This window comes from Mixophyes fleayi, unplaced genomic scaffold, assembly GCF_038048845.1.
Source record: "Mixophyes fleayi isolate aMixFle1 unplaced genomic scaffold, aMixFle1.hap1 Scaffold_1577, whole genome shotgun sequence".
In the NCBI taxonomy this organism is placed as follows: domain Eukaryota; kingdom Metazoa; phylum Chordata; class Amphibia; order Anura; family Limnodynastidae; genus Mixophyes; species Mixophyes fleayi.
The window spans coordinates 57,132-83,988 of record NW_027445981.1 but is presented as its reverse complement, the minus strand read 5'-3'; the positions used below and the strand labels follow the sequence as shown (position 1 = coordinate 83,988).

General features: G+C 49.8%; 1 protein-coding gene across 1 annotated transcript; it reads right to left on the bottom strand.

The window, feature by feature from the left end:
- Positions 1–6,677: 6,677 nt before the first annotated feature.
- LOC142115243 (uncharacterized) lies at positions 6,678–23,979 on the bottom strand. Its single transcript, XM_075194110.1, is given in 14 exon segments — positions 6,678–8,198; positions 8,200–8,321; positions 8,323–8,391; positions 8,467–8,602; positions 8,604–8,619; positions 8,707–8,778; positions 8,781–8,857; positions 8,859–8,893; positions 10,688–10,753; positions 11,206–11,320; positions 11,519–11,625; positions 19,162–19,269; positions 19,629–19,728; positions 21,509–23,979. Coding segments are annotated over 14 exon segments (3,849 nt in total). The 5' UTR covers positions 23,869–23,979; the 3' UTR covers positions 6,678–7,732.
- Positions 23,980–26,857: the final 2,878 nt, after the last annotated feature.

Genomic DNA, 26,857 nt, shown 5'->3' with positions numbered 1-26,857 from the left:
GATCATTTTCAATTCAGGGCCCTCCCTTTTGGTCTGGCCTCCGCTCCTCAAATGTGCACAAAAATCATGACCGTTATGGCAAGTGCCCCAAGACGAAGGGGAGTCACGATAATTCCATATCTAGACGACCTTCTCTTAAAGGCGAGGTCTGCAGAGGTCTTAACTCGCCAGGTTCAGACCACAATGGAGTTCTTGGAGGACCATGGGTGGATTCTGAATGTGCCAAAATCGTCTCTAATCCCAGCTCAGCGCATGCTCTTTCTGGGATTGGTGTTCGACACAATGGCTCAGAGGGTGTTCCTTCCTCAGGAAAAGATCATCGCCCTCCAGCGGAGAACCAGAGTATTATTGGATCGCCCTCGAGTGTCCATGCTCTCCTGCATGAAACTTCTAGGGACCATGGTGTCGGTGTACGAGGCGGTTCCGTTTGCCCAATTTCATTCCCGGTCTCTTCATCAGTTGGAGATTCTCCGGAAATGGTCGGGGTCACAGGAACATTTGGACAGGCAGTTCATCTGCCTGTCTCCGTTAACTCGACTATCATTAGCATGGTGGCTCTCCACGAGCAATCTAAGCAAAGGTCAGACCCTCAGATCGGGCCCCTGGACCTTAGTCACCACGGACGCAAGTGTCTCGGGTTGGGGAGGAGTCACGGGACAGTTAAGGTTTCAGGGACTCTGGTCTCCCCAGGAGTCAGCTCTTCCCATAAACGTATTGGAGCTGAGAGCGGTTCACAAGACTGTTAAAAGCTCAGGGGTTTCTGAAAGGAAAAGACCTGCAGATACAGTCAGACAATGCCACGGCCGTGGCTTACTTAAATCATCAAGGAGGAGCTCGCAGCAAGGCAGTCATGCAAGAGGCTGCCAGGATTCTAATCTGGGCGGAACATCATGTACCCCAGATTTCTACTGTATATATCCCTGGGAGTGGACAACTGGGAAGCCGATTTCCTCAGCAGGGAGAAAGTTCATCCAGGGGAGTGGTCCCTGTGCAAAGAGGTCTTCGCTCTTCTAGTCCAGAGATGGGGTCTACCAGAAATAGACCTCATGGCTTCCAGACTGAATTGTCAGGTCCCTCGGTATTGTGCAAAGTCCCGGGACCCTCGAGCATACGCAGCAGACGCCATGGCGATTACCTAGCGCTTCAGGCTGGTGTATCTGTTTCCACCGTTTCCGATGCTGTCTCGCGTTCTGAAAAAGCTGAAAAGAGAACGCGTTCAAGCAATCTTAGTAGCCCCTCATTGGCCTCGCAGGGCGTGGTTCTCAGACATACTAGAAATGTCAGCAGATCAACCGTTTCGTCTGCCCATGCGCGCAGACCTGCTAGTTCAGGGTCCCCTTCACTATCTCAAATTAGATCGGCTGGCTTTGACGGCGTGGCTACAGAATCCTTAGTGCTCAAGGCTAAGGGTTTTTCGTCACAGGTTATCAGGGGCAAACGCAGGATTTGTAGAGGGGGGTTTCCACACCATGCCGCCAGTGGGCATAACCAGCATGCATGGGGGTGTGGCTATAATATTAGACAGTGCTTGGCTGCTCTCCAACTCTTCATATTCCTATAATATACATGGGCAATGCTGTGTGCACTAGTGTTAGGTCTCACTTTTCAAGCAGAGCCATGTGAAGAGGGGGCAGGGTCCAGTCACCTCAATTATACAGTGTCCCTTGCTTGGAGGGGGGTTTCCAGGCACTAGGAAACCCCACCTCGGTTTGCCTATGGTTATTGCCACCATGATTAGGGCAAGAAAGTCATCTTCCTCGGCTATTTATCATAGGGTCTGGAAGATTTATATCCTCTGGAGTGAATCCAAAGATTTCCATACGTCTAGGTTTAGTCTGTCTAGACTGTTGGTTTTTTTGCAGGAGGGCCTGGATAAGGGACTCAGACTGGGTTCCCTTAAAGTTCAGGTGTCTGCGCTGTCAATTTATTTTCAGCGAAAATTGGCGTCTCAGTGAGGTTCAGACCTTTTTACAAGGGGTCCTTCATATTCAACCCCCATTTTCTCATCCGGTAGAACCTTGGATTTAGTGCTGAGGGCTCTTTGTCTTCCTCCATTTGAACCCATTCAGACCGCAGAGTTACACCATCTGTCTTGGAACACTGTGTTTCTTCTAGCTATATCCTCAGCTAGGAGAGTGTCAGAATTGGCAGCGCTCTGTCGTAACTCTCCATTTCTGGTGTTTCATGAAGATAGAGCGGTGTTACGTACTAAACCTTCCTTTATTCCAAAGGTAGTGTCTAGGTTCCATCTCAACCAGGAGATTGTGGTTCCGGCATTTCGTCCGGATTTGTCTTCTTCAACTGACTGTTGATTACGATCTTCAGCTGTTGGATGTGGTTAGGGCTCTCCGGTGCTATGTGGACCGCACAGCCTCAATTCGTAAAACAAAGAATCCGTTTGTTTTATACAACGTCAAGAAGCGTGGTTGGCCGGCGTCAAAACAGACTATTGCTCGGTGGATCACTTGCACTAGTAGTCTGGCTTATGTCCGAGCATCTCGGCCAGTTCCTCATACGCTTAGGGCTCACTCGACCAGGGCTGTTGCTGCGTCCTGGGTGGCGCGCCATGGTGCTTCAGCTGAACAACTGTGCAAAGCGGCCACTTGGACGTCTGTTCATACTTTTGTAAAGTTTTACAGATTGCAGGCTTTCGTATCTTCTGATGCGAGCTTTGGCAGGAAAGTATTGCGTGCAGCCGCTCCAGAGCATTCCCTCCCATAGAGGCTGCTTTGGTATGTCCCCAATGTCTGGCAGTGTCCCCCAGTGGTAGGAGAAAAGAGGATTTTTACTTACCGTAAAATCTATTTCTCTTTCTCCACTGGGGGACACTGTGCTCCCTCCCTTGCTCTGTAGACAATCTGATTATGAATGTTTTTGATTTACATTCTTTTGCCCTTTGGGCAGCTCCTTATAGTACACTTGGTTAGTCAAAACTGAGGTATCTATTGGAGAGGAGGGGCATAGCAGAGGAGGGGAGTAAAAATCATAGTTTTTAGTGCCTAAACTCCCAATCCCACTACTATACCCCAATGTCTGGCAGTGTCCCCCAGTGGAGAAAGAGAAATAGATTTTATGGTAAGTAAAAATCATTTTTTTCTGTTTAGCCTCTCTAGTGGAAAGGCATTATGTCTGATGTATATATCTGATACAATGAGCCTTTGTTTACAAAGCCTTTGGTGTATTGTGATGTGGGGAAGTGACTTGTTTTGGGTTTTTGTTCTGTGGGAATGTATATTCGCTGATTGTCTGAAGAAGGTATTCATGTCAGTTACAATTTTTGACTTGCTAGTATGTATCCTGCCTCTGAGATAAGACACAGGATATCACAGCAAGGTTTATAAGAATTTCATAGCTAAGTGTAAATATTATTGGCTTTGCAATGCATGTAAATCCATGTTTGTGTAAACAGATTATATCCTGATGCTAAAAATAGCCTGTCTCTGAACTGTATAAAAGGCACTAGCTTGTATTGGAAATTTTTTCTTCTGATTTCATCTGACCTGATCACTGGTACCTTTAACCAGTGAGAGCAAATAAACATCTTGCTTCAAAGACCTGCTTGAAAACATCTTCAATATTGCTGTATTCCTGTGACCTGCAGATTAGACCCTAAATCTTATCCATTCTCCGGCTGTCCCCGAGGTTTTAACTCAGCTTTTCCGGTATCAATGTAATGACTGCTAAAAATGGGGCTTTGCAGTCATAAATCAGTCATTTCAAGCAGTAATAGTCATATGCAACACTGGTAATGTTGTATTTTTCAGACGTTTGTATGTTGCTGGATTGTACGTCTTTACATCAGTGCAGCCTCACTAGAGTGTGTTATATGTGGATTGTACGTCTTTACATCAGTGCAGCCTCACTAGAGTGTGTTATACGTGGATTGTACGTCCTTACATCAGTGCAGCCTCACTAGAGTGTGTTATATGTGGATTGTACGTCCTTACATCAGTGCAGCCTCACTAGAGTGTGTTATACGTGGATTGTACGTCCTTACATCAGTGCAGCCTCACTAGAGTGTGTTATATGTGGATTGTACGTCCTTACATCAGTGCAGCCTCACTAGAGTGTGTTATATGTGGATTGTACGTCCTTACATCAGTGCAGCCTCACTAGAGTGTGTTATATGTGGATTGTACGTCCTTACATCAGTGCAGCCTCACTAGAGTGTGTTATATGTGGATTGTACGTCCTTACATCAGTGCAGCCTCACTAGAGTGTGTTATATGTGGATTGTACGTCCTTACATCAGTGCAGCCTCACTAGAGTGTGTTATATGTGGATTGTACGTCCTTACATCAGTGCAGCCTCACTAGAGTGTGTTATATGTGGATTGTACGTCTTTACATCAGTGCAGCCTCACTAGTGTGTTATATGTGGATTGTACGTCTTTACATCAGTGCAGCCTCACTAGAGTGTGTTATATGTGGATTGTACGTCTTTACATCAGTGCAGCCTCACTAGTGTGTTATATGTGGATTGTACGTCTTTACATCAGTGCAGCCTCACTAGAGTGTGTTATACGTGGATTGTGGGTCCTTACATCAGTGCAGCCTCACCAGAGTGTGTTATATGTGGATTGTACGTCCTTACATCAGTGCAGCCTCACCAGAGTGTGTTATATGTGGATTGTACGTCCTTACATCAGTGCAGCCTCACTAGAGTGTGTTATATGTGGATTGTACGTCCTTACATCAGTGCAGCCTCACTAGAGTGTGTTATATGTGGATTGTACGTCCTTACATCAGTGCAGCCTCACTAGAGTGTGTTATATGTGGATTGTACGTCCTTACATCAGTGCAGCCTCACTAGAGTGTGTTATATGTGGATTGTGCGTCCTTACATCAGTGCAGCCTCACTAGAGTGTGTTATATGTGGATTGTGCGTCCTTACATCAGTGCAGCCTCACTAGAGTGTGTTATATGTGGATTGTACGTCCTTACATCAGTGCAGCCTCACTAGAGTGTGTTATATGTGGATTGTACGTCTTTACATCAGCGCAGCCTCACCAGAGTGTTATATGTGGATTGTACGTCCTTACATCAGTGCAGCCTCACTAGAGTGTGTTATATGTGGATTGTACGTCCTTACATCAGTGCAGCCTCACTAGAGTGTGTTATATGTGGATTGTGGGTCCTTACATCAGTGCAGCCTCACTAGAGTGTGTTATATGTGGATTGTGGGTCCTTACATCAGTGCAGCCTCACTAGAGTGTGTTATACGTGGATTGTGGGTCCTTACATCAGTGCAGCCTCACTAGAGTGTGTTATATGTGGATTGTACGTCTTTACATCAGTGCAGCCTCACCAGAGTGTGTTATATGTGGATTGTACGTCCTCACATCAGTGCAGCCTCACTAGAGTGTGTTATATGTGGATTGTACGTCCTTACATCAGTGCAGCCTCACTAGAGTGTGTTATACGTGGATTGTACGTCCTTACATCAGCGCAGCCTCACCAGAGAGTTATACCTGGATTTCTTGACACTGACAACTCGCTAAATAAACTTTTAATGATAGTGAAAGCTGTCAGAGAAACGCAGCCATATAATCTATCTGGACCTAACCACATCACAGTGACATCACCCGCATTAGCTCACCCCCCAAGATGATTATCACACATCCATAACGGTGCTGGAGAAGATAAACAGAGGTGCGGATGGCGGCAACGGGCAGTAGCCTGGATGCTGCAGGAGGGGAGGGGAGGACTATATCATCTACACTCTGATCTAGGCCTGTGAGGGGCAGAACATGGGCAGCAGCTCTCCCTACCCCAGGCCGCTGAGCATACACTGCATGTATGGTATCTATGTGCCAGCTCCACATTTATACCGTCTTAGACCACACATGACACACACAGTTTAAGGTTAAATTTGTGTAATTATGTAGTAGAGGATGAGAAGCAACAGTAGTACAGATCATTTACCCCAAAATCCTCACTTACAAATCTGTAATATTAAATAGAATCCAGTTCCAGTCTTCAGTGCAGGATAGGCTGCCAAACAGACACAGAGCCTTAATAAAATGTATCATGCAGAACAGAGAGCAATGGAGGCGGTGTGCTCAAGGAGAGGAGAGCGGGGGCCAGAGGAGCTCCCGCACAGGGTGGAGGAGAGCGGGGGCCAGGAGTTCCCGCGCAGGGTGGAGGAGAGCGGGGGCCAGAGGAGCTCCCGCGCAGGGTGGAGGAGAGCGGGGGCCAGAGGAGCTCCCGCGCAGGGTGGAGGAGAGCGGGGGCCAGAGGAGCTCCCGCGCAGGGTGGAGGAGAGCGGGGGCCAGTGGAGCTCCCGCGCAGGGTGGAGGAGAGCGGGGGCCAGAGGAGCTCCCGCGCAGGGTGGAGGAGAGCGGGGGCCAGAGGAGCTCCCGCGCAGGGTGGAGGAGAGCGGGGGCCAGAGGAGCTCCCGCGCAGGGTGGAGGAGAGCGGGGGCCAGAGGAGCTCCCGCGCAGGGTGGAGGAGAGCGGGGGCCAGAGGAGCTCCCGCGCAGGGTGGAGGAGAGCGGGGGCCAGAGGAGCTCCCGCGCAGGGTGGAGGAGAGCGGGGGCCAGAGGAGCTCCCGCGCAGGGTGGAGGAGAGCGGGGGCCAGAGGAGCTCCCGCGCAGGGAGAGGAGAGCGGGGGCCAGGAGGAGCTCCCACGCAGGGAGAGGAGAGCGGGGGGCCAGAGGAGCTCCCGCGCAGGAGAGGAGAGCGAGGGCCAGAGGAGCTCCCGCGCAGGGAGAGGAGAGCGGGGGCCAGAGGAGCTCCCGCGCAGGGAGAGGAGAGCGGGGGCCAGAAGAGCTCCCGCGCAGGGAGAGGAGAGCGGGGGCCAGAGGAGCTCCCGCGCAGGGAGAGGAGAGCGGGGGCCAGAAGAGCTCCCGCGCAGGGAGAGGGAGAGCGGGGGCCAGAGGAGCTCCCGCGCAGGGAGAGGAGAGCGGGGGGCCAGGAGCTCCCGCGCAGGGAGAGGAGAGCGGGGGGCCAGGAGCTCCCGCGCAGGGAGAGGAGCGGAGCAGCGTATGTATGAAAGCAGCACAAGTTCAGCCTCAGGGCACACGGCACATATGTCTCTCCATAGACTGACGTTTGTATGTACATATATATGAAAGCCTGGTCTTCCCATGCCCTGTAGAGCATGATACATGCCAATGCTCTGCAGTGTTCTGGAATTAAGAGATTTCCAGTAGTACAGTCTCTTATGATTACAACACACTCACAGATTATTACTTAAAACAGGAAAGTGATGCGACCAAATATATACAAATAAAACTGAATACCTGAAATGAAGGGAGGGGACATGCGCAGAGCAAGGGAACAGACACGGTGCATGAGCCAAGTGCAATCTTTTCGGGGTTGTAAACAAATACAGTTTGTTCCTATGTGGAGTGCAAAACACTTCATGTAACGTTCTGTGTCTGCACCGCCCACTACACGCGTGTGATTCGTAAGGGAATGGATGAGTATGATTTACACGACAAGCGGAAGACCGTAGGAAGCGTAGTTAGCGGCTGGTTAGGGGACAGATGGAGGAACTAGGACAGGTGAGCTGTGGGGTCTCCCCTGAGGAGAGGGGATACAAAGTGCATTGGAGTGAAGGGCTTCCAGTTCTAGTTTTCGGGTTTCCTATGAGAGCTTGTTCTTCCCCTTCATTAGCAGCAGCTCAGCCACTGTAACCGAGGATGTCAGAATATCCCAACATAAGCCCAAGTGAGCCCTCCTAGAGATAACACTGATCCACATTATATACAGGTCCAGTCTGGCATAAGACTATAACAGTGACTGTCCACTAGGGGGATCCACTGTGTTCTTCAGAAGTAGGTGTCGTGGGCTGCAGACCCGGCCTCGCTCTTCGGTGAGGCTCTGCGCCCGGGAAGATACTTCTTTACGCCTGAAGGAAAACTTTCTCTCTCTTTTCTGTTTCTCTTTCTCTTTCTGGACTCGCTTTTCCTCCTTCTCTCTCTGCTTTTCTCGCTCTCTCTCCCTCTTCTGCTCCCGCTCTCTCTCCTCTCGTTCTTCCTTCTCTCTTTTCTTCTCCCGCTCTCGCTCTTCCTTCTCTCGCTTTTTATCTTTCTCCTTTGGCTTCTCCTTCCCCTTCTTGGCTGCCTCCTTGGGTGGTCCCAGGGGTGCCTTATTGGAGGTGGGGGAAGGCAGCGCAGGATGGAGACCCTCAGAGACCACCACGGACTCGGGCTGGATGGCGAGAGCAGGCTTGGGGGGAGGGGGACGGTCGCCGAAGGCTGGACAGACTGAGACGGCTGCCGCTGAGGGCGGGATTTAAGCGCAGTTTCTCTTCATAGATCTGGCGGGCTCCATGCATACGGCGTGAGGGCGGGTACTGTAATTCTCCACGGTTCTCTTCGCCACTTACGCAGTTGAGTATTGCTCTCTCTCTCTATTAAAGCGTCAGTGACCGGGAGAGAACTCACCTGCAGGACAAACAAAGACGAGTGAGAAGAGGTTTGGAAGGAATGTTGGGTAAGATGGGATTTGGTGTTACTCACCTCAGGTAACAGCACCTCCTCCTGCATACAATGTACTGGAAGGCTCCGCAACTTCTCCATCGTCTCGTACATTCCCTGACAGCTCCGCAGCTTGTCCACTGAACCCAGAGTATGTCGCAGTAACACCAATCCCACCGAAGATGATCTTCACCCCTACAACAAGAAGAGAGATCAGTAACCGGGCTCCTTCTTGTGTATATCACAACCCCTGCATTCATGTGGGGTCACAATTATACATACCCTCACAGAAGAACATATCCCAGACTCGCAGGACAGAAGCCCAAGGTAACGTGCGAGAGAAAATACACATAACCATTCCGTCATATATAGGATCGGGTCAATCTTAAACTTCTTCAGATGCCTGTAAGCCATGGGCAAACCCTCCGCAACAGGCAAAGAAAATCTCCCCATCCAGTTGAATGGCTTCCTATAGGAAGAGGAACCGAAGGGTGAGATTAGAGAGAGAGACAGAAGAAATGGGGAAGGGGGGCAGAGATGGAGGAAAGAGGGGGAGCGGTCCGGCCGCAGGCGGGACAGAGAGCAGGAAAGAGGGGGGGGGCGGTCCGGCCGCAGGCGGGACAGAGAGCAGGAAAGAGGGGGAGCGGTCCGGCCGCAGGCGGGACAGAGAGCAGGAAAGAGGGGGAGCGGTCCGGCCGCAGGCGGGACAGAGAGCAGGAAAGAGGGGGAGGAAAGAGGGGGAGCGGTCCGGCCGCAGGCGGGACAGAGAGCAGGAAAGAGGGGGGGGGGCGGTCCGGCCGCAGGCGGGACAGAACAGGAAAGAGGGGGTGCGGTCCGGCCGCAGGCGGGACAGAGAGCAGGAAAGAGGGGGTGCGGTCCGGCCGCAGGCGGGACAGAGAGCAGGAAAGAGGGGGAGCGGTCCGGCCGCAGGCGGGACAGAGAGCAGGAAAGAGGGGGAGCGGTCCGGCCGCAGGAGGGACAGAGAGCAGGAAAGAGGGGAGCGGTCCGGCCGCAGGCGGGGACAGAGAGCAGGAAAGAGGGGGAGCGGTCCGGCCGCAGGCGGGACAGAGAGCAGGAAAGAGGGGGAGCGGTCCGGCCGCAGGCGGGACAGAGAGCAGGAAAGGGGGGGGGGGGGGGCGGTCCGGCCGCAGGCGGGACAGAGAGCAGGAAAGAGGGGGAGCGGTCCGGCCGCAGGAGGGACAGAGAGCAGGTAAGAGGGGGAGCGGTCCGGCCGCAGGAGGGACAGAGAGCAGGAAAGAGGGGGAGCGGTCCGGCCGCAGGAGGGACAGAGAGCAGGAAAGAGGGGGAGCGGTCCGGCCGCAGGCGGGACAGAGAGCAGGAAAGAGGGGGAGCGGTCCGGCCGCAGGCGGGGACAGAGAGCAGGAAAGAGGGGAAGCGGTCCGGCCGCAGGCGGGACAGAGAGCAGGAAAGAGGGGGAGCGGTCCGGCCGCAGGAGGGACAGAGAGCAGGAAAGAGGGGAGCGGTCCGGCCGCAGGCGGGACAGAGAGCAGGAATGAGGGGGAGCAGTCCGGCCGCAGGAGGGACAGAGAGCAGGAAAGAGGGGGGGGGGGGGGGGGGGGGGGGGCGGTCCGGCCGCAGGCGGGACAGAGAGCAGGAAAGAGGGGGAGCGGTCCGGCCGCAGGAGGGACAGAGAGCAGGAAAGAGGGGGAGCGGTCCGGCCGCAGGAGGGACAGAGAGCAGGAAAGAGGGGAGCGGTCCGGCCGCAGGCGGGACAGAGAGCAGGAAAGAGGGGGAGCGGTCCGGCCGCAGGCGGGACAGAGAGCAGGAAAGAGGGGAAGCGGTCCGGCCGCAGCGGGACAGAGAGCAGGAAAGAGGGGGAGCGGTCCGGCCGCAGGAGGGACAGAGAGCAGGAAAGAGGGGAGCGGTCCGGCCGCAGGCGGGACAGAGAGCAGGAAAGAGGGGGTGGCGGTCCGGCCGCAGGCTGGACAGAGAGCAGGAAGAGGGGGGGGGGGGGGGGGCGGTCCGGCCGCAGGCGGGACAGAGAGCAGGAATGAGGGGGAGCAGTCCGGCCGCTGCGGGACAGAGAGCAGGAAAGAGGGGGAAGGGTCCCACCGCAGGAGGGACAGAGAGCAGGAAAGAGGGGGAGCGGTCCGGCCGCAGGCGGGACAGAGAGCAGGAAAGAGGGGGAAGGGTCTCACCGCAGGAGGGACAGAGAGCAGGAAAGAGGGGGATCGGTCCGGCCGCAGGTGGGACAGAGAACAGGAAAGAGGGGGAGCGGTCCGGCCGCAGGCGGGACACTTACCAAGCCAGCACTATAATATCCCGGCAGATATTTGTCACAGATCTGGACCAGGCACCAGAAGGCTTGCTGTTAGATTACACAGAGATGTACATATCAGAGGATGTAATCTGGTCCCGAGACCATCAGCATGAAGGAATAAGTCTGTCTTAGCAATATATAGATGTCTCACATAAGAGATACTGTTACACACATCCCATAGATTGTAAGCCTGAGAGCAGGGCCCTCTTACCTCTCTGTCTGTATGTATTACCCAGTATTGTTTTATTAATGTTTGTTCCCAATTGTAAAGCGCTACGGAATCTGCTGGCGCTATATAAATAAATGTTGATGATATTGATGATCTAAGTGTGATATATGTACGTGATCTATGTACTGTATGTGTAAGATATCAGAGACTGCCGCCCACCGTGATCCATTCCGCCCAGAGACACCACCTGCCCCTCAGCCATCTCATCCTCTGCTTCCCAATCCTTGGTGTTGTGTATACTAGACAGACAGCATGCTGAGAGTTGTAGTACCTCAGCCGGCATGTGCATGAGTAGCACTGCAGCCACTGGAGCCTGGGCCTGGCAGTATCCTTCCTCCGGCCGGTACACGGTGTACGCCTTCAGGATACGGTATAAGTCCTGCTGCCTGTTCGGAAGTCACAGAATAGGGAAAATGTGAAATATGAGAGAGAGGAAGATGGGCCACAAAATCAGAGAATATCCCAAATTGTCCCTTCCCACGTTCTCCAAATGCTAAGCTGCATTTATCCTACACCCCCCACATGCGGAGTTACAATGTGCACCCCAATTCTCCCATGTCCCTCACATTTAAACAGCGTCTCACCCGTGTCCCCCCCGTGCTGCAAACATCTCGTGGAAAGGAAACTGACGGTGTAGATCTTTCTCGATCACATCCAACCACTTGGGGTCTCCCGGCTGTCTCTCCATCTCCTGAAAACATACAACATGTTACACGTCATATCCACAAGCAGTGTGATGGAAAGTCCCCCCATCCTGTAGCTGAAGATTGTCCTGTTAGGTGTCGCTGCTGATTTCTGACAGGTAATCCCCCCCACTAACTTTACTGGTTTGTCATTGGATGTTTCAGGTGCGATTGCCAATTGCAAAACATTAAGAGTAGAAATGACAAGTGCTCCATAGAGATGCATTAAGGGTCAGACAGGTAGACACCCCAATTTAGAGACTTCTACTTCCAAAATGAAGGAACCCCTCCAGTACACTAGTAAATGATGGACAAAGTCTGGTGTACACGCATCCTGTCATACAAAGCGACAACCATGGCTACAGGAAGACATCTCCGTAGCTTTAAGGTTGGGACTGTTGGGACAATTTGGGAGACGAGTGACAAAGTCTAGCCGAGGTGAGGCTATCATTTTGGGAACAGGAATGAAACCTCATACTCCCTCCATGTACCCCTTATTACCCCTAGTCTTGTGGTGGATCTTGGTCTACACGTGGATGTGAGGAGCACACCGTGATCACCGGTGGCTCATTCAAAATGACCCACTTCTATCCTGATGGCTCCATGCTTCAAAATCGAGAGATCACTGATCAGAAACTAACTAATGTGCCAACCAACAGTGGCCAATCTCAATCCCCCTGATCACCCAAACCTAGACTGTCCCACCCTACTCTGATTATCTGAAAAACCCACTGTCTCCAGTATAGAATCAGACTGATACCGTACAGTGTAACCCTGGACACCTCTCCAATAACACACTGTCCCCAGTATAGAATCAGACTGATACCGTACGGTGTAACCCTGGAACCTCTCTGATAACACACTGTCCCGGTATAGAATCAGACTGATACCGTACAGTGTAACCCTGGACACCTCTCCAATAACACACTGACCCTGGTATAGAATCAGACTGATACTGTACGGTGTATCCCTGGACACCTCTCCAATAACACACTGTCCCTGGTATAGAATCAGACTGATACCGTACGGTGTAACCCTGGACACCTCTCCAATAACACACTGTCCCTGGTATAGAATCAGACTGATACCGTACAGTGTAACCCTGGACACCTCTCCAATAACACACTGTCCCCAGTATAGAATCAGACTGATACCGTACAGTGTAACCCTGGACACCTCTCCAATAACACCCTGTCCCCGGTATAGAATCAGACTGATACTGTACGGTGTAACCCTGGACACCTCTCCAATAACACACTGTCCCCAGTATAGAATCAGACTGATACCGTACGGTGTAACCCTGGACACCTCTCCAATAACACCCTGTCCCCAGTATAGAATCAGACTGATACCGTACGGTGTAACCCTGGACACCTCTCCAATAACACCCTGTCCCTGGTATAGAATCAGACTGATACCGTACAGTGTAACCCTGGACACCTCTCCAATAATACACTGTCCCCAGTATAGAATCAGACTGATACCGTACGGTGTAACCCTGGACACCTCTCCAATAACACCCTGTCCCCGGTATAGAATCAGACTGATACCGTACAGTGTAACCCTGGACACCTCTCTGATAACAGACTGACCCTGGTATAGAATCAGACTGATACCGTACAGTGTAACCCTGGACACCTCTCCAATAACACACTGACCCTGGTATAGAATCAGACTGATACCGTACAGTGTAACCCTGGACACCTCTCCAATAACACACTGACCCTGGTATAGAATCAGACTGATACTGTACGGTGTAACCCTGGACACCTCTCCAATAACACACTGACCCTGGTATAGAATCAGACTGATACTGTACGGTGTAACCCTGGACACCTCTCCAATAACACACTGACCCTGGTATAGAATCAGACTGATACTGTACGGTGTAACCCTGGACACCTCTCCAATAACACACTGTCCCCGGTATAGAATCAGACTGATACCGTACGTTGCAATCATGGACACCTCTCATTCTATACTGAGCACAGTGTGTTATCCAACTGATACCGTACGGTGTAACCCTGGACACCTCTCCAATAACACACTGACCCTGGTATAGAATCAGACTGATACCGTACAGTGTAACCCTGGACACCTCTCATTCTATACTGAGCACAGTGTGTTATCCAACTGATACCGTACGGTGTAACCCTGGACACCTCTCCAATAACACACTGTCCCCAGTATAGAATCAGACTGATACCGTACAGTGTAACCCTGGACACCTCTCATTCTATACTGAGCACAGTGTGTTATCCAGCTGATACCGTACGGTGTAACCCTGGACACCTCTCCAATAACACACTGACCCTGGTATAGAATCAGACTGATACCGTACGGTGTAACCCTGGACACCTCTCCAATAACACACTGACCCTGGTATAGAATCAGACTGATACCGTACGGTGTAACCCTGGACACCTCTCCAATAACACACTGACCCTGGTATAGAATCAGACTGATACCGTACGGTGTAACCCTGGACACCTCTCCAATAACACACTGACCCTGGTATAGAATCAGACTGATACTGTACGGTGTAACCCTGGACACCTCTCCAATAACAGACTGTACCCGGTAGAGAATCAGACTGATACCGTACGGTGTAACCCTGGACACCTCTCCAATAACAGACTGTCCCCAGTATAGAATCAGACTGATACCGTACGTTGATTCTCCATTTGAATGAATGTTTAAGGAGGGCGTGGAGATCAGCTTCCCTGGGATCTACTGAAGATCTTCACAACTACAGGCACATGAATACATCCAATTGGAAAAATCCTTTAAGGTCATTAATGTGAATAATAATTTATGCTAGTATGTAACGACGATATCACCCACACTGATCAGCCAAATGGGCCGACCAGTTATTCAAAATTCCTACACCTCATTGCTTATTCTATCGCCCCCTTACTAAACCTGAACAAGTCATCTGATCAAATTACCACGGTATAAAAACCACGTAGAGTCTTCACGATCCACAAAGACGACAACAGAAGTGTTATTACATATAGGCCAATCTTTTTTTGCTTATATTACCTAAAGCTGTTCATTCCCAAACCAGCAGCTTTTACACAACAACAAACTTCCTTATTCCGTTTCTATCCGGCTTCAGACCACTATCCCTATTACAGCTCTGTGATCACATTCACGTCACACTATACTTGTGCTCAGGTAATAGTACACAGGGGTGGTTTCACTTCTACTATGAAGGTCTGTGGCCGGATCCACCTCCCCCACACAGAAATGACTCATAGTTTAAATTCATTATTAATGGTGGCGCAGTGCATCTTGTGTATATTGCTATAAATGCAGAAAACGGAATAAGGAATGGATATTTCTGCATATTACCAGTAGGAATAGGTCTAATTTCAGTAGATCAGATGCAATACACTTTAGTCACAAATAACACTTAGAGAAATCAGATCTGGGGGGCAGCACGGAGCCATCCAATCAGGACCAGATCTCACTGGGCCAATGGACAAGGACTTTCTACTCATGTGTAGTAATGAGGAGCCTACATCACAGATATTACATATTATGAATATCCGGAACAATGGAGTACAGTAATTTGCATGGTTCATCGTAAGTCCCACTACTAGCTCTAACACACATACAGGTCACAATCAATGGAAGGAAAATAAATACCTAAGGGAGGCAATAGACTTAAGTGTATGCTGCAAATGCAAGAAGCCTGACAGGTAAAATGGGGGAGTTAGAACTAGTAGCAATGAATGGGCAGTATGATATTATAGGTATTACTGAGACCTGGTGGATGATACACATGACTGGGCAGTCAACTTGGAAGGCTATTCTCTCTTCAGGAGGGATAGGGTAAATAAAAGGGGAGGAGGAGTATGTCTTTATATTAAGCCAGAATTAAAACCAAGTATTCAGGAAGTTATATACGAGAATATTGGTGATAATATAGAGGCATTGTGGGTGGAAATATTCAGCGGAGGAAAAAGTTCAGAGAAGTTTCTGATAGGGATATGCTATAAACCGCCAGATATTAGTACGATTGAGGAAGCCCAACTTCTACAGCAAATTCAAAGGCTGCACAACTAGGTCAAATTTTAATTATGGGGGGATTTTAATTATCCGGACATTGATTGGAGTACTGAGACCTGCGGTACAGCTAGGGGAAATAGGTTTCTGAGCACGCTAAAGACCATTACATGTCCCAATTAGTAGAGGAACCAACTAGGAACCGGACTATACTGGACCTAGTAATAACAAACAATGTAGACGTAATATCAAATATTCAAGTAAAGGAGCACTTGGGAAACAGTGATCATAATATGGTCTCATTTGAAATTAGTTTCCAGAAACAACAGTATAAGGGATCAACTAGGACTAAACTTTAAAAAGGCAAATTTTAATATGCTAAAGGAGTCTATAAAGAGCATAGACGGGGACAAAGCCTTTGAAGGAAAAAATACGGAAGAAATGTGGGCTGTCTTTAAAATGTTGTTGGAAACATACACGTATAAGTTCATTCCTATGGGAAATAAATGTAAAAGAATTAAGTCTAAACCAATGTGGCTAAATAAAAAGGTAAGGGAAGAAATGCAAAGGAAGAAGCGTGCATTTAAATTGTTTAAGTCTGAAGGGTCAGAGGAGTCCTTCCATAGGTACAAGGAATGTAATAAAACATGCAAAAAGGAAATTAGATTGGCTAAATTACAAAATGAAAGGCACGTTGCAAAAGAAAGTAAGACAAACCCCAAAAAGTTTTTTAAGTATATAAATGGCAAAAGGATTAAAAAAGATAATATAGGACCCCTAAGAAGTGAGATGGGTGAATTGATAAATGATACTAAGGAAAAAGCAGAGATATTAAACACTTTCTTTTCTTCAGTATTTACCAGAGAGGAACAAATGGCAGGAGTAATACATAAAAATGGAAATGAAACCATGCAATTAATTAATACTTGGTTGTCAGAGGAAGAAGTCCAAAGGCGACTGAAGAATATTAAGATAAATAAAGCTCCAGGTCCAGATGGCATACACCCAAGGGTCCTTATTGAGTTAAACTCGGAAATAGCTAGACCGCTATTCTTAATTTTCAGAGATTCAATCTCATCAGGCTCAGTACCAAGGGATTGGCGAATAGCAGATGTGGTGCCGTTGTTTAAAAAAGGGGACGAGATCACAACCAGAGAATTATAGACCTGTAAGCCTGACATCAATAGTGGGGAAACTACTGGAAGGTATTTTAAGGGAGAGTATTCAGGATTACTTGGTAAGCAATAAAATTATTAGTGGGAATCAACATGGATTTGTGAGGGATAGGTCATGTCAAACTAATCTAATTAGTTTCTACGAGGAAGTTAGTGGGAACTTAGACCAGGGCAGGACAGTAGATGTGGTCTACTTAGATTTGGCAAAGGCCTTTGATACAGTGCCACACAAGAGGTTGGTTTACAAAATAAGGGAACTGGGTCTAGAAATCAAAATTTGTACTTGGATCGAAAACTGGTTAGAGAATAGGGAACAGAGTTGTGATAAATGGAACATTTTCTAATTGGTCAAAAGTCTTAAGTGGAGTACCTCAAGGTTCCGTGCTGGGACCACTCCTTTTTAATATATTTATTAATGACCTTGGTGATGGTTTAGAGAGTAAAGTTTCTATTTTTGCAGATGACACTAAACTCTGTAAGGTAATAAAATCAGAGCAAGATGTAGCTTCTCTACAGAGGGACTTAAATAAACTGGAGGATTGGGCGGCTAAATGGAATATGAGGTTTAACATAGATAAATGTAAGGTTATGCATTCAGGGATCAAAAACAAGAACGCAATCTATAAATTAAATGGAATTAATTTGGGAGAATCTATAATGGAAAAGGATTTGGGAGTGCTCGTAGACAGTAGACTTAGCAATAGTGCTCAATGTCAAGCAGCAGCTGCAAGGGCAAACAAAGTATTGGCATGCATAAAAAGGGGCATAGATGCAAGGGAAGACAGTAATTTTGCCACTGTATAAATCGTTGGCAAGACCTCATCTTGAATATGCAGTACAGTTCTGGGCACCACTCTATAAAAAAGATAATTTGGAACTAGAAAGGGTTCAGAGAAGGGCGACAAAATTGATAAAGGGTATGGAGTCATTAAGTTATGAGGAAAGGTTAGCCAGTTTAGGCATGTTTACTTTAGAAAAGAGGCGTCTAAGGGGAGATATGATTACTATGTACAAATACATTAGGGGTCAATACGAGAGCTTTCATGGGAACTTTTTACCCCAAGGACCATACACAGGACACGTGGTCATCCCCTAAGGTTAGAGGAGAGGAAATTTCACAACCAGCAAAGGAAGGGGTTCTTTACAGTAAGGGCAGTCAAGATATGGAATTCATTGCCAGGGAAGGTTGTGATGGCAGATTCAATAGATATGTTTAAGAAAGGGTTAGACAAATTTTTAGCGGAAAGGTGTATCCAGGGATACGACCGTTAATTTAAAATAAAGGATAGTAGTGGATATAGGGTAAAAATTGGATTGCAATATTGAGTCTGGGGGGATTTTCAACATTGAAACAGATGGGCGGTTGCCTACTCTGGATTAATTTCAAATATAAGTGCAGGATCGCAGGAGATCCAAAATAGGTTGAACTTGATGGACTGGTGTCTTTTTTCAACCTCATCAACTTTGTTACTATGTTACTATGAATGCAGTCGTCAAGGTGATTCTTTCTCCCTCTTAGCTGTGCTCAGATCAGAGGCTTCATTAACATGCAATATCCGGTGTCACAGCATTATACAAGTATGTGGTGGGCACCATAAATGTCAGTACCTTAATATACTTTTTACATTTACAATAATATACAATAACAAATACATTTCCACAATAGGTTATTTCTTCCCATTTTTATGTGGGGAAGGTGGATCCAGCCAGATAGACTGTACTTTATGCTACAGATCCCTAAATTTACCTTAACAAGCATGATACATTTTCTAAATAAATCTGCCATCTTGTTCTGCTGTGTAACTACAAAACCCACCATTGTAACAAAATATCAGATCTCGGCTGGCTGTCCCTGGAGTCAGGATGTAGAGTGTACGGAGCCTGTTTCCTTCAAAGGTTTTCTGGACCAATAACACAAATACCTGACCAGACTCCTTACCACACAGCTAACAGCACTAATCACCTAAGACCTACCTCCAGAAGCCAACTGATGGTTGCTAAATTCCATAAAGACTATAGCTGCTTCTACTCAGCTCCCTTTTTTGAAATAGCCTACCAAGTCCCTTTAAATCTGCCACCTGTCTGAGATCTTTCTTCTGTCAGTCAGTTTTACAAGCATTGCCATGATTTTAATGCCTCCTGTCTATAACCAGGTCTTGGTTATACATGTTGTGTCCAGGATACTGGAAACCCAGAGGGGGCACTCCATGCCTTCCTTCCTGGGAAAATACTTTATAAATGGCTGTCCCACTCACCAGACACTCCTAGGACGAACATGCCACCAAGTGACCATGTAACCTCCTTCTACTCATATAGTCACATCGTAGCCTCAACATCCAACAAAGTCACTTTTCTCACCTCAAATTTTCCTGGGTTGTTTTTCAGAAGTTCATCGCTGCTGGAGAGACACTGCCAGGCTTTAGCTCTCAGAGAGGATGGGATTCCCTTCCGGCATCGCAGCTTTACCTGCAGGGTGTGAGGACACAGTGTGGGGGTGAGATAAAGCAGCAGGACAGGGGTGACATAGTCAGCAGTGGTACCACAGAGAGGCACAGTCAGGATGGGGTTACCATAAGGTAACATTCATATTACTACACCAATTATTCCATCTGCTTTCTACCCTGGAAACCTTCTGATCCCATGCACCCAAGACTTTTCTTATCTATTCCCGAAGAGCATTCTCCCTGAATGAGTTTATTATACTTCAGTAGTGAATCCTGCAAAAAAAGACCCCCAAGTTCCTATCTATTATAGAAATATTGTTCACGAGTGAATGAGCCTTTTTTTTACCACCATCCCCTATCAGCTATAACTACTGATCTCACCTTCTGAAAGCGCCGAGTTATCCACTTATCCCAATGGTTGAACATGTCCAACCACTTCAGCTCTCTTTGTCGGGCAATTTCCAAAGAGACCATACCCTCCCTGCAGAAGACAAGGAGAAAGAATGATAATCCAATAGCATGAGCAATATCAGCCAATACAAACCCCAGATACAGTTCCCCGACGTCATTGTCACTCCCCCCGTGTCATACACAGTCTCCTGGCGTCGCCGTTACTCCCCCGTGTCATAAACAGTCCTCCGGCGTCGTCGTCACTCCCCCGTGTCATACACAGTCTCCTGGCGTCGTCGTCACTCCCCCGTGTCATACACAGTCTCCTGGCGTCGTCGTCACTCCCCCGTGTCATACACAGTCTCCTGGCGTCGTCGCCACTCCCCCGTGTCATACACAGTCTCCTGGCGTCGTCGTCACTCCCCCGTGTCATACACAGTCTCCTGGCGTCGTCGTCACTCCCCCGTGTCATACACAGTCTCCTGGCGTCGTCGTCACTCCCCCGTGTCATACACAGTCTCCTGGCGTCGTCGTCACTCCCCCGTGTCATACACAGTCTCCTGGCGTCGTCGTCACTCCCCCGTGTCATACACAGTCCTCCGGCGTCGTCGTCACTCCCCCGTGTCATACACAGTCCTCCGGCGTCGTCGTCACTCCCCCCGTGTCATACACAGTCCCCTGGCGTCGTCGTCACTCCCCGTGTCATACACAGTCCTCCGGCGTCGTCGTCACTCCCCCCGTGTCATACACAGTCCCCTGGCGTCGTCGTCACTCCCCCGTGTCATACACAGTTCTCCGGCGTCGTCGTCACTCCCCCCATATCATACACAGTCCCCTGGCGTCGTCGTCACTCCCCGTATCATACACAGTCCCCTGGCGTCGTCGTCACTCCCGTGTCATACACAGACCCTGGCATCGTCGTCACTCCCCCGTGTCATACACAGTCCCCTGGCGTCGTCGTCACTCCCCCGTGTCATACACAGTCCCCTGGCGTCGTCGTCACTCCCCCCGTGTCATACACAGTCCCCTGGCGTCGTCGTCACTCCCCCCGTGTCATACACAGACCCTGGCATCGTCGTCACTCCCCTCGTGTCATACACAGTCCTCCGGCGTCGACGTCACTCCCCTCGTCATACACAGTCCTCCGGCGTCGTCGTCACTCCCCTCGTCATACACAGTCCTCCGGCGTCGTCTTCACTCCCCTCGTCATACACAGTCCTCCGGCGTCGTCGTCACTCCCCTTGTCATACACAGTCCCCTGGCATCGTCGTCACTCCCGTGTCATACACAGACCCTGGAATTGTCGTCACTCCCCCTGTGTCATACAGTCCCCTGGCATCGCCATCACTCCCCCCCCCCGTGTCATACACAGTCCCCCGGCGTAGTCACTTCCCCCGTGTCATACACAGTCCCCCGACGGCGACGGCACTCCCCGTGTCATACACAGTCCCCCGGCGGCGACGGCACTCCCCGTGTCATACACAGTCCCCCGGCGGCGGAGGCACCCCCCCCATGTCATACACAGTCCCCCGGCGGCGACGGCACTCCCCGTGTCATACACAGTCCCCCGGCGGCGACGGCACTCCCCGTGTCATACACAGTCCCCCGGCGGCGACGGCACTCCCCGTGTCATACACAGTCCCCCGGCGGCGGAGGCACCCCCCCCATGTCATACACAGTCCCCCGGCAGCGACGGCACTCCCCGTGTCATACACAGTCCCCCGGCGGCGGAGGCACCCCCCCCCCATGTCATACACAGTCCCCCGGCGGCGACGGCACTCCCCGTGTCATACACAGTCCTGCAGTGTCATCGTTACTCTCTGATATAGAAAACAAAAAGCAGCACAAGGTGCCATTTTGCTCTCACTGACCCGTTGCCACTGAATTGATTTCCTCCCAGAAATCCATACTTGTCGGTCTTCCTGTACGGTATACCGTTAATCTCAGAGTCAGACCCAAGAGAGCTGGCATCATCCAGCATGGTGAGAGACTCCAGGGTGCCAGACATCAGACTGACAGAGTCCAAGTAGCTGAGTGTGTCTGGAGCTGGGGCCTTGGACCTGTAGCTGGACAAAGAGGCCGTTTCATGGCCGAGAGAGGTCTCCTGCTCACGAAGGGGAGGTGGATGGCCAGGGTACAGGTTGGATCTAGGTGGAATAGGGAGTGGGGGTTTGGAGTACATGTTCCTGTGAGGACTAAACGAGTCATGGACACGAATTGGAGATAGTGACGAGCCCCCCTGAGCTGACTGTGTGGAAGGCTGTTCAATTGTCTGAGATACAGAATTCAGTTCACTCTGTGTGACATTATCCCCGTCCTGCTTCACTACAACATTCTGCTGGGTGAGGACACGTTTTGGGGGACTTGTAACTCTCTGCAGAACTTCTTCTGGTGAAAGAGCTGTAACTCTCTGCAGAACACCCTCCGGTGGGAGAGATGAAACATTGTCTATAACGTCTTCTGGTCGGAGATCAGTGGCGCTTTGAGTGGCGCCTTCATGTGGAAGAACAGTTGCTGTCTTCATGGTGCCTGCGGGTGGGAGAGCTGTAGCGCTTTGAGTGATGCTTTCCAGTGGGAGAATTGCACCGATCTGTGTTTGGTCTTCCGATGGGAAAGCTATAGCACTCTGCGTGGGGCCTTCTGGTGGGAGATTTGCTGCATTCTGCATGACACTATCAGGAAGAATTATACCAGTCATGTATACAGATAGCAGAGCATTTTGGGCTGTGTTGTTCTGGTGTGGTACTGCAGTTGCTGAACTCTGTATCTCACTTTCCTGTTGTGATATCAGATGGATGTGTGTGGAGAGAGTTGCCCCCTGCCTCTGTGTTGCCGTTTCTGCCAGTGACTGCATCACAGGTTCTGGGGGTGCTGATCCGTGGTTCTGCATTACAGGTTTCTGGGGTGATGCTCCGTGGTTTTGCATTACAGACTTCTGGGGTGACATCCTATGAATATGTATCATGGCTTTTTGTGGTAAAATACTGTGAAGATGCATCTGTGATTCCAGGGATGATGACGTACAGTCCTGGGTCACAGTATATGCTGGGTTCTTGGCAGGTGATAAAACTTGGTTCTTTATCGGTGGCGAGGTCCCATGGCTCTGTACCAGCGGTGACATCCCCAGGCTCGGTACTGACTTGTCCCCAGACAGTGACACTCCCAAGCTTGGTCCCGTGGCACTCTCTGCCTGCCCCAGACTTTGCAATGGGGTGTACTCAGGCAGGGTCACCCCCATGCTCCATATTGGGGCGCTTTCTGCCGCCTCAAGGCTCGATATTCGGGTATCCTCGGGCAGCGACGACACCAGGCTCGGTATTGGGGTATCCTCTGCCAGTGATGCCCCCAGGCTCGGTCTTGGGGTGCTCTCTGACGCCCCCAGGCTCGGTGTTGGGGTATCCTCTGGCAGTGACGCCCCCAGGCTCGGTCTTGGGGTGCTCTCTGCCACCCTCAGGCTCGGTATTGGGGTGCACTCTGCCGCCCCCAGGTTCGGTGTTGGGGTATCCTCTGGCAGTGACGCCCCCAGGCTCGGTGTTGGGGTACTTCCTGCTGCCCCCAGGCTCGGTGTTGGGGTACTTCCTGCTGCCCCCAGGCTCGGTGTTGGGGTATCCTCTGGCAGTGACGCCCCCAGGCTCGGTCTTGGGACGCTCTCTGCCAGTGACGCCCCCAGGCTCGGTGTTGGGGTACTTCCTGCTGCCCCCAGGCTCGGTATTGGGGTATCCTCTGCCAGTGACGCCCCCAGGCTCGGTGTTGGGGTACTTCCTGCTGCCCCCAGGCTCGGTATTGGGGTATCCTCTGCCAGTGACGCCCCCAGGCTCGGTGTTGGGGTACTTCCTGCTGCCCCCAGGCTCGGTGTTGGGGTATCCTCTGGCAGTGACGCCCCCAGGCTCGGTCTTGGGACGCTCTCTGCCAGTGACGCCCCCAGGCTCGGTCTTGGGACGCTCTCTGCCAGTGACGCCCCCAGGCTCGGTGTTGGGGTACTTCCTGCTGCCCCCAGGCTCGGTATTGGGGTATCCTCAGGTGCTGCCGCCCCCAGGCTCGGTGTTGGGGCGCTCTCACGGCTCTGCAGCACTATGACCACCCTCTGGGTGACTGTGGCTCTCTCAGGTGTTCCAGGCTTCCCATCTCTCCGGACAGGACTGAGGGGCCGGCGGTCTGTGGAGCCCCGGCGGGGAGGGGGTACGGGCCGGTGCCCCGGGGGAGAGGAGCACGGTCCGGCAGGTGGCTCCATGTCTGGGCGCTGCTGGAATGAACGGGCCGGCGGCGGAGGGGCACACCGGCCCGGACTGACAGGGACCAAACCGACCAATGAGAGACAGACTTGGAACGGGAAGGAAAAGGGCGGGCTCTGACATCCAACCAATCACAGTGCACAACGCAGCCGCGACAAGAAGAACACATAGAACACCGAGAACGATTGGCTAGTCCTGCCCTCAGCCATCCAATCAGAGGCGACGAGCAGTCTGAGCGCACGAGGGCGGGGCCGGAACAGGGAACAGGAATTAGCTCTCACCGAGAAAGGGTGGAGTCTCAGCCAATCAGCGCTCGGAGCACGACTCTCACTGGCCAATCAGGACGAGAGGCGGGACATACAGGGTCGTGAGCAGAAAAACTTCTTAAATAACTTTATTTAGACAGAACCTAAACAAACATGATGTCTATGACTGGCAGTTATATAGGAAGAGGGGACGTCCGCACCCCAATATCTCACCTGTGTCCCCATGTACCCCAGTACCTCAGCCTAATATCTCCTCTGTGCGCTCCTTATTCTCCTGTCCCCAATATCTCCTGTGTCCCCTTTATTCTCTGTCTCCTGTACCCCAATATATCATCTCCCCCATTATCTCCTCACTATCCTGTACCCCAATATATCATCTCCCCCATTATCTCCTCACTTTCCTGTACCCCAATATATCATCTCCCCCATTATCTCCTCACTATCCTGTACCCCAATATATCATCTACCCCATTATCTCCTCACTATCCTGTACCCCTATATATCATCTACCCCATTATCTCCTCACTATCCTGTACCCCAATATATCATCTCCCCATTATCTCCTCACTATCCTGTACCCCAATATATCATCTACCCCATTATCTCCTCACTTTCCTGTACCCCAATATATCATCTCCCCCATTATCTCCTCACTATCCTGTACCCCAATATATCATCTCCCCATTATCTCCTCACTTTCCTGTACCCCAATATATCATCTCCCCCATTATCTCCTCACTTTCCTGTACCCCAATATATCATCTCCCCATTATCTCCTCACTATCCTGTACCCCAATATATCATCTCCCCATTATCTCCTCACTATCCTGTACCCCAATATATCATCTCCCCATTATCTCCTCACTATCCTGTACCCCAATATATCATCTCCCCCATTATCTCCTCACTTTCCTGTACCCCAATATATCATCTCCCCCATTATCTCCTCACTATCCTGTACCCCAATATATCATCTCCCCATTATCTCCTCACTTTCCTGTACCCCAATATATCATCTCCCCCATTATCTCCTCACTATCCTGTACCCCAATATATCATCTCCCCCATTATCTCCTCACTATCCTGTACCCCAATATATCATCTACCCCATTATCTCCTCACTATCCTGTACCCCAATATATCATCTCCCCCATTATCTCCTCACTTTCCTGTACCCCAATATATCATCTCCCCCATTATCTCCTCACTATCCTGTACCCCAATATATCATCTACCCCATTATCTCCTCACTATCCTGTACCCCAATATATCATCTACCCCATTATCTCCTCACTTTCCTGTACCCCAATATATCATCTCCCCATTATCTCCTCACTTTCCTGTACCCCAATATATCATCTCCCCCATTATCTCCTCACTTTCCTGTACCCCAATATATCATCTCCCCATTATCTCCTCACTTTCCTGTACCCCAATATATCATCTCCCCCATAATCTCCTCACTTTCCTGTACCCCAATATATCATGCACCCCAATATATCATCTCCCCCATTATCTCTTCACTTTCCTGTACCCCAATTTATCATCTCCCCCATAATCTCACTTTCCTGTACCCCAATATATCATCTCCCCCATTATCTCCTCACTTTCTTGTACCCCAATATATAATCTACTCCATTATATCCTCACTTTCCTGTACCCCAATATATCCTCTCCCCCATTATCTCCTCACTTTCCTGTACCCCAATATATCATCTAGCCCATTATATCCTCACTTTCCTGTACCCCAATATATCATCTACCCCATTATCTCCTCACTTTCCTGTACCCCAATATATCATCTAGCCCATTATATCCTCACTTTCCTGTACCCCAATATATCATCTACCCCATTATCTCCTCACTTTCCTGTACCCCAATATATCATCTACCCCATTATATCCTCACTTTCCTGTACCCCAATATATCATCTACCCCATTATCTCCTCACTTTCCTGTACCCCAATATATCATCTACCCCATTATATCCTCACTTTCCTGTATCCCAATATATCATCTACCCCATTATCTCCTCACTTTCCTGTACCCCAATATATCATCTACCCCATTATCTCCTCACTTTCCTGAACCCCATTATATCATCTACCCCATTATATCCTCACTTTCCTGTACCCCAATATATCATCTACCCCATTATCTCCTCACTTTCCTGTACCCCAATATATCATCTACCCCATTATCTCCTCACTTTCCTGAACCCCATTATATCATCTACCCCATTATATCCTCACTTTCCTGTACCCCAATATATCATCTACCCCATTATCTCCTCACTTTCCTGTACCCCAATATATCATCTACCCCATTATCTCCTCACTTTCCTGTACCCCAATATATCATCTACCCCATTATCTCCTCACTTTCCTGTACCCCAATATATAATCTACCCCATTATCTCCTCACTTTCCTGAACCCCAATATATCATCTACCCCATTATATCCTCACTTTCCTGTACCCCAATATATCATCTACCCCATTATCTCCTCACTTTCCTGTACCCCAATATATCATCTACCCCATTATATCCTCACTTTCCTGTATCCCAATATATCATCTACCCCATTATCTCCTCACTTTCCTGTACCCCAATATATCATCTACCCCATTATCTCCTCACTTTCCTGAACCCCATTATATCATCTACCCCATTATATCCTCACTTTCCTGTACCCCAATATATCATCTACCCCATTATCTCCT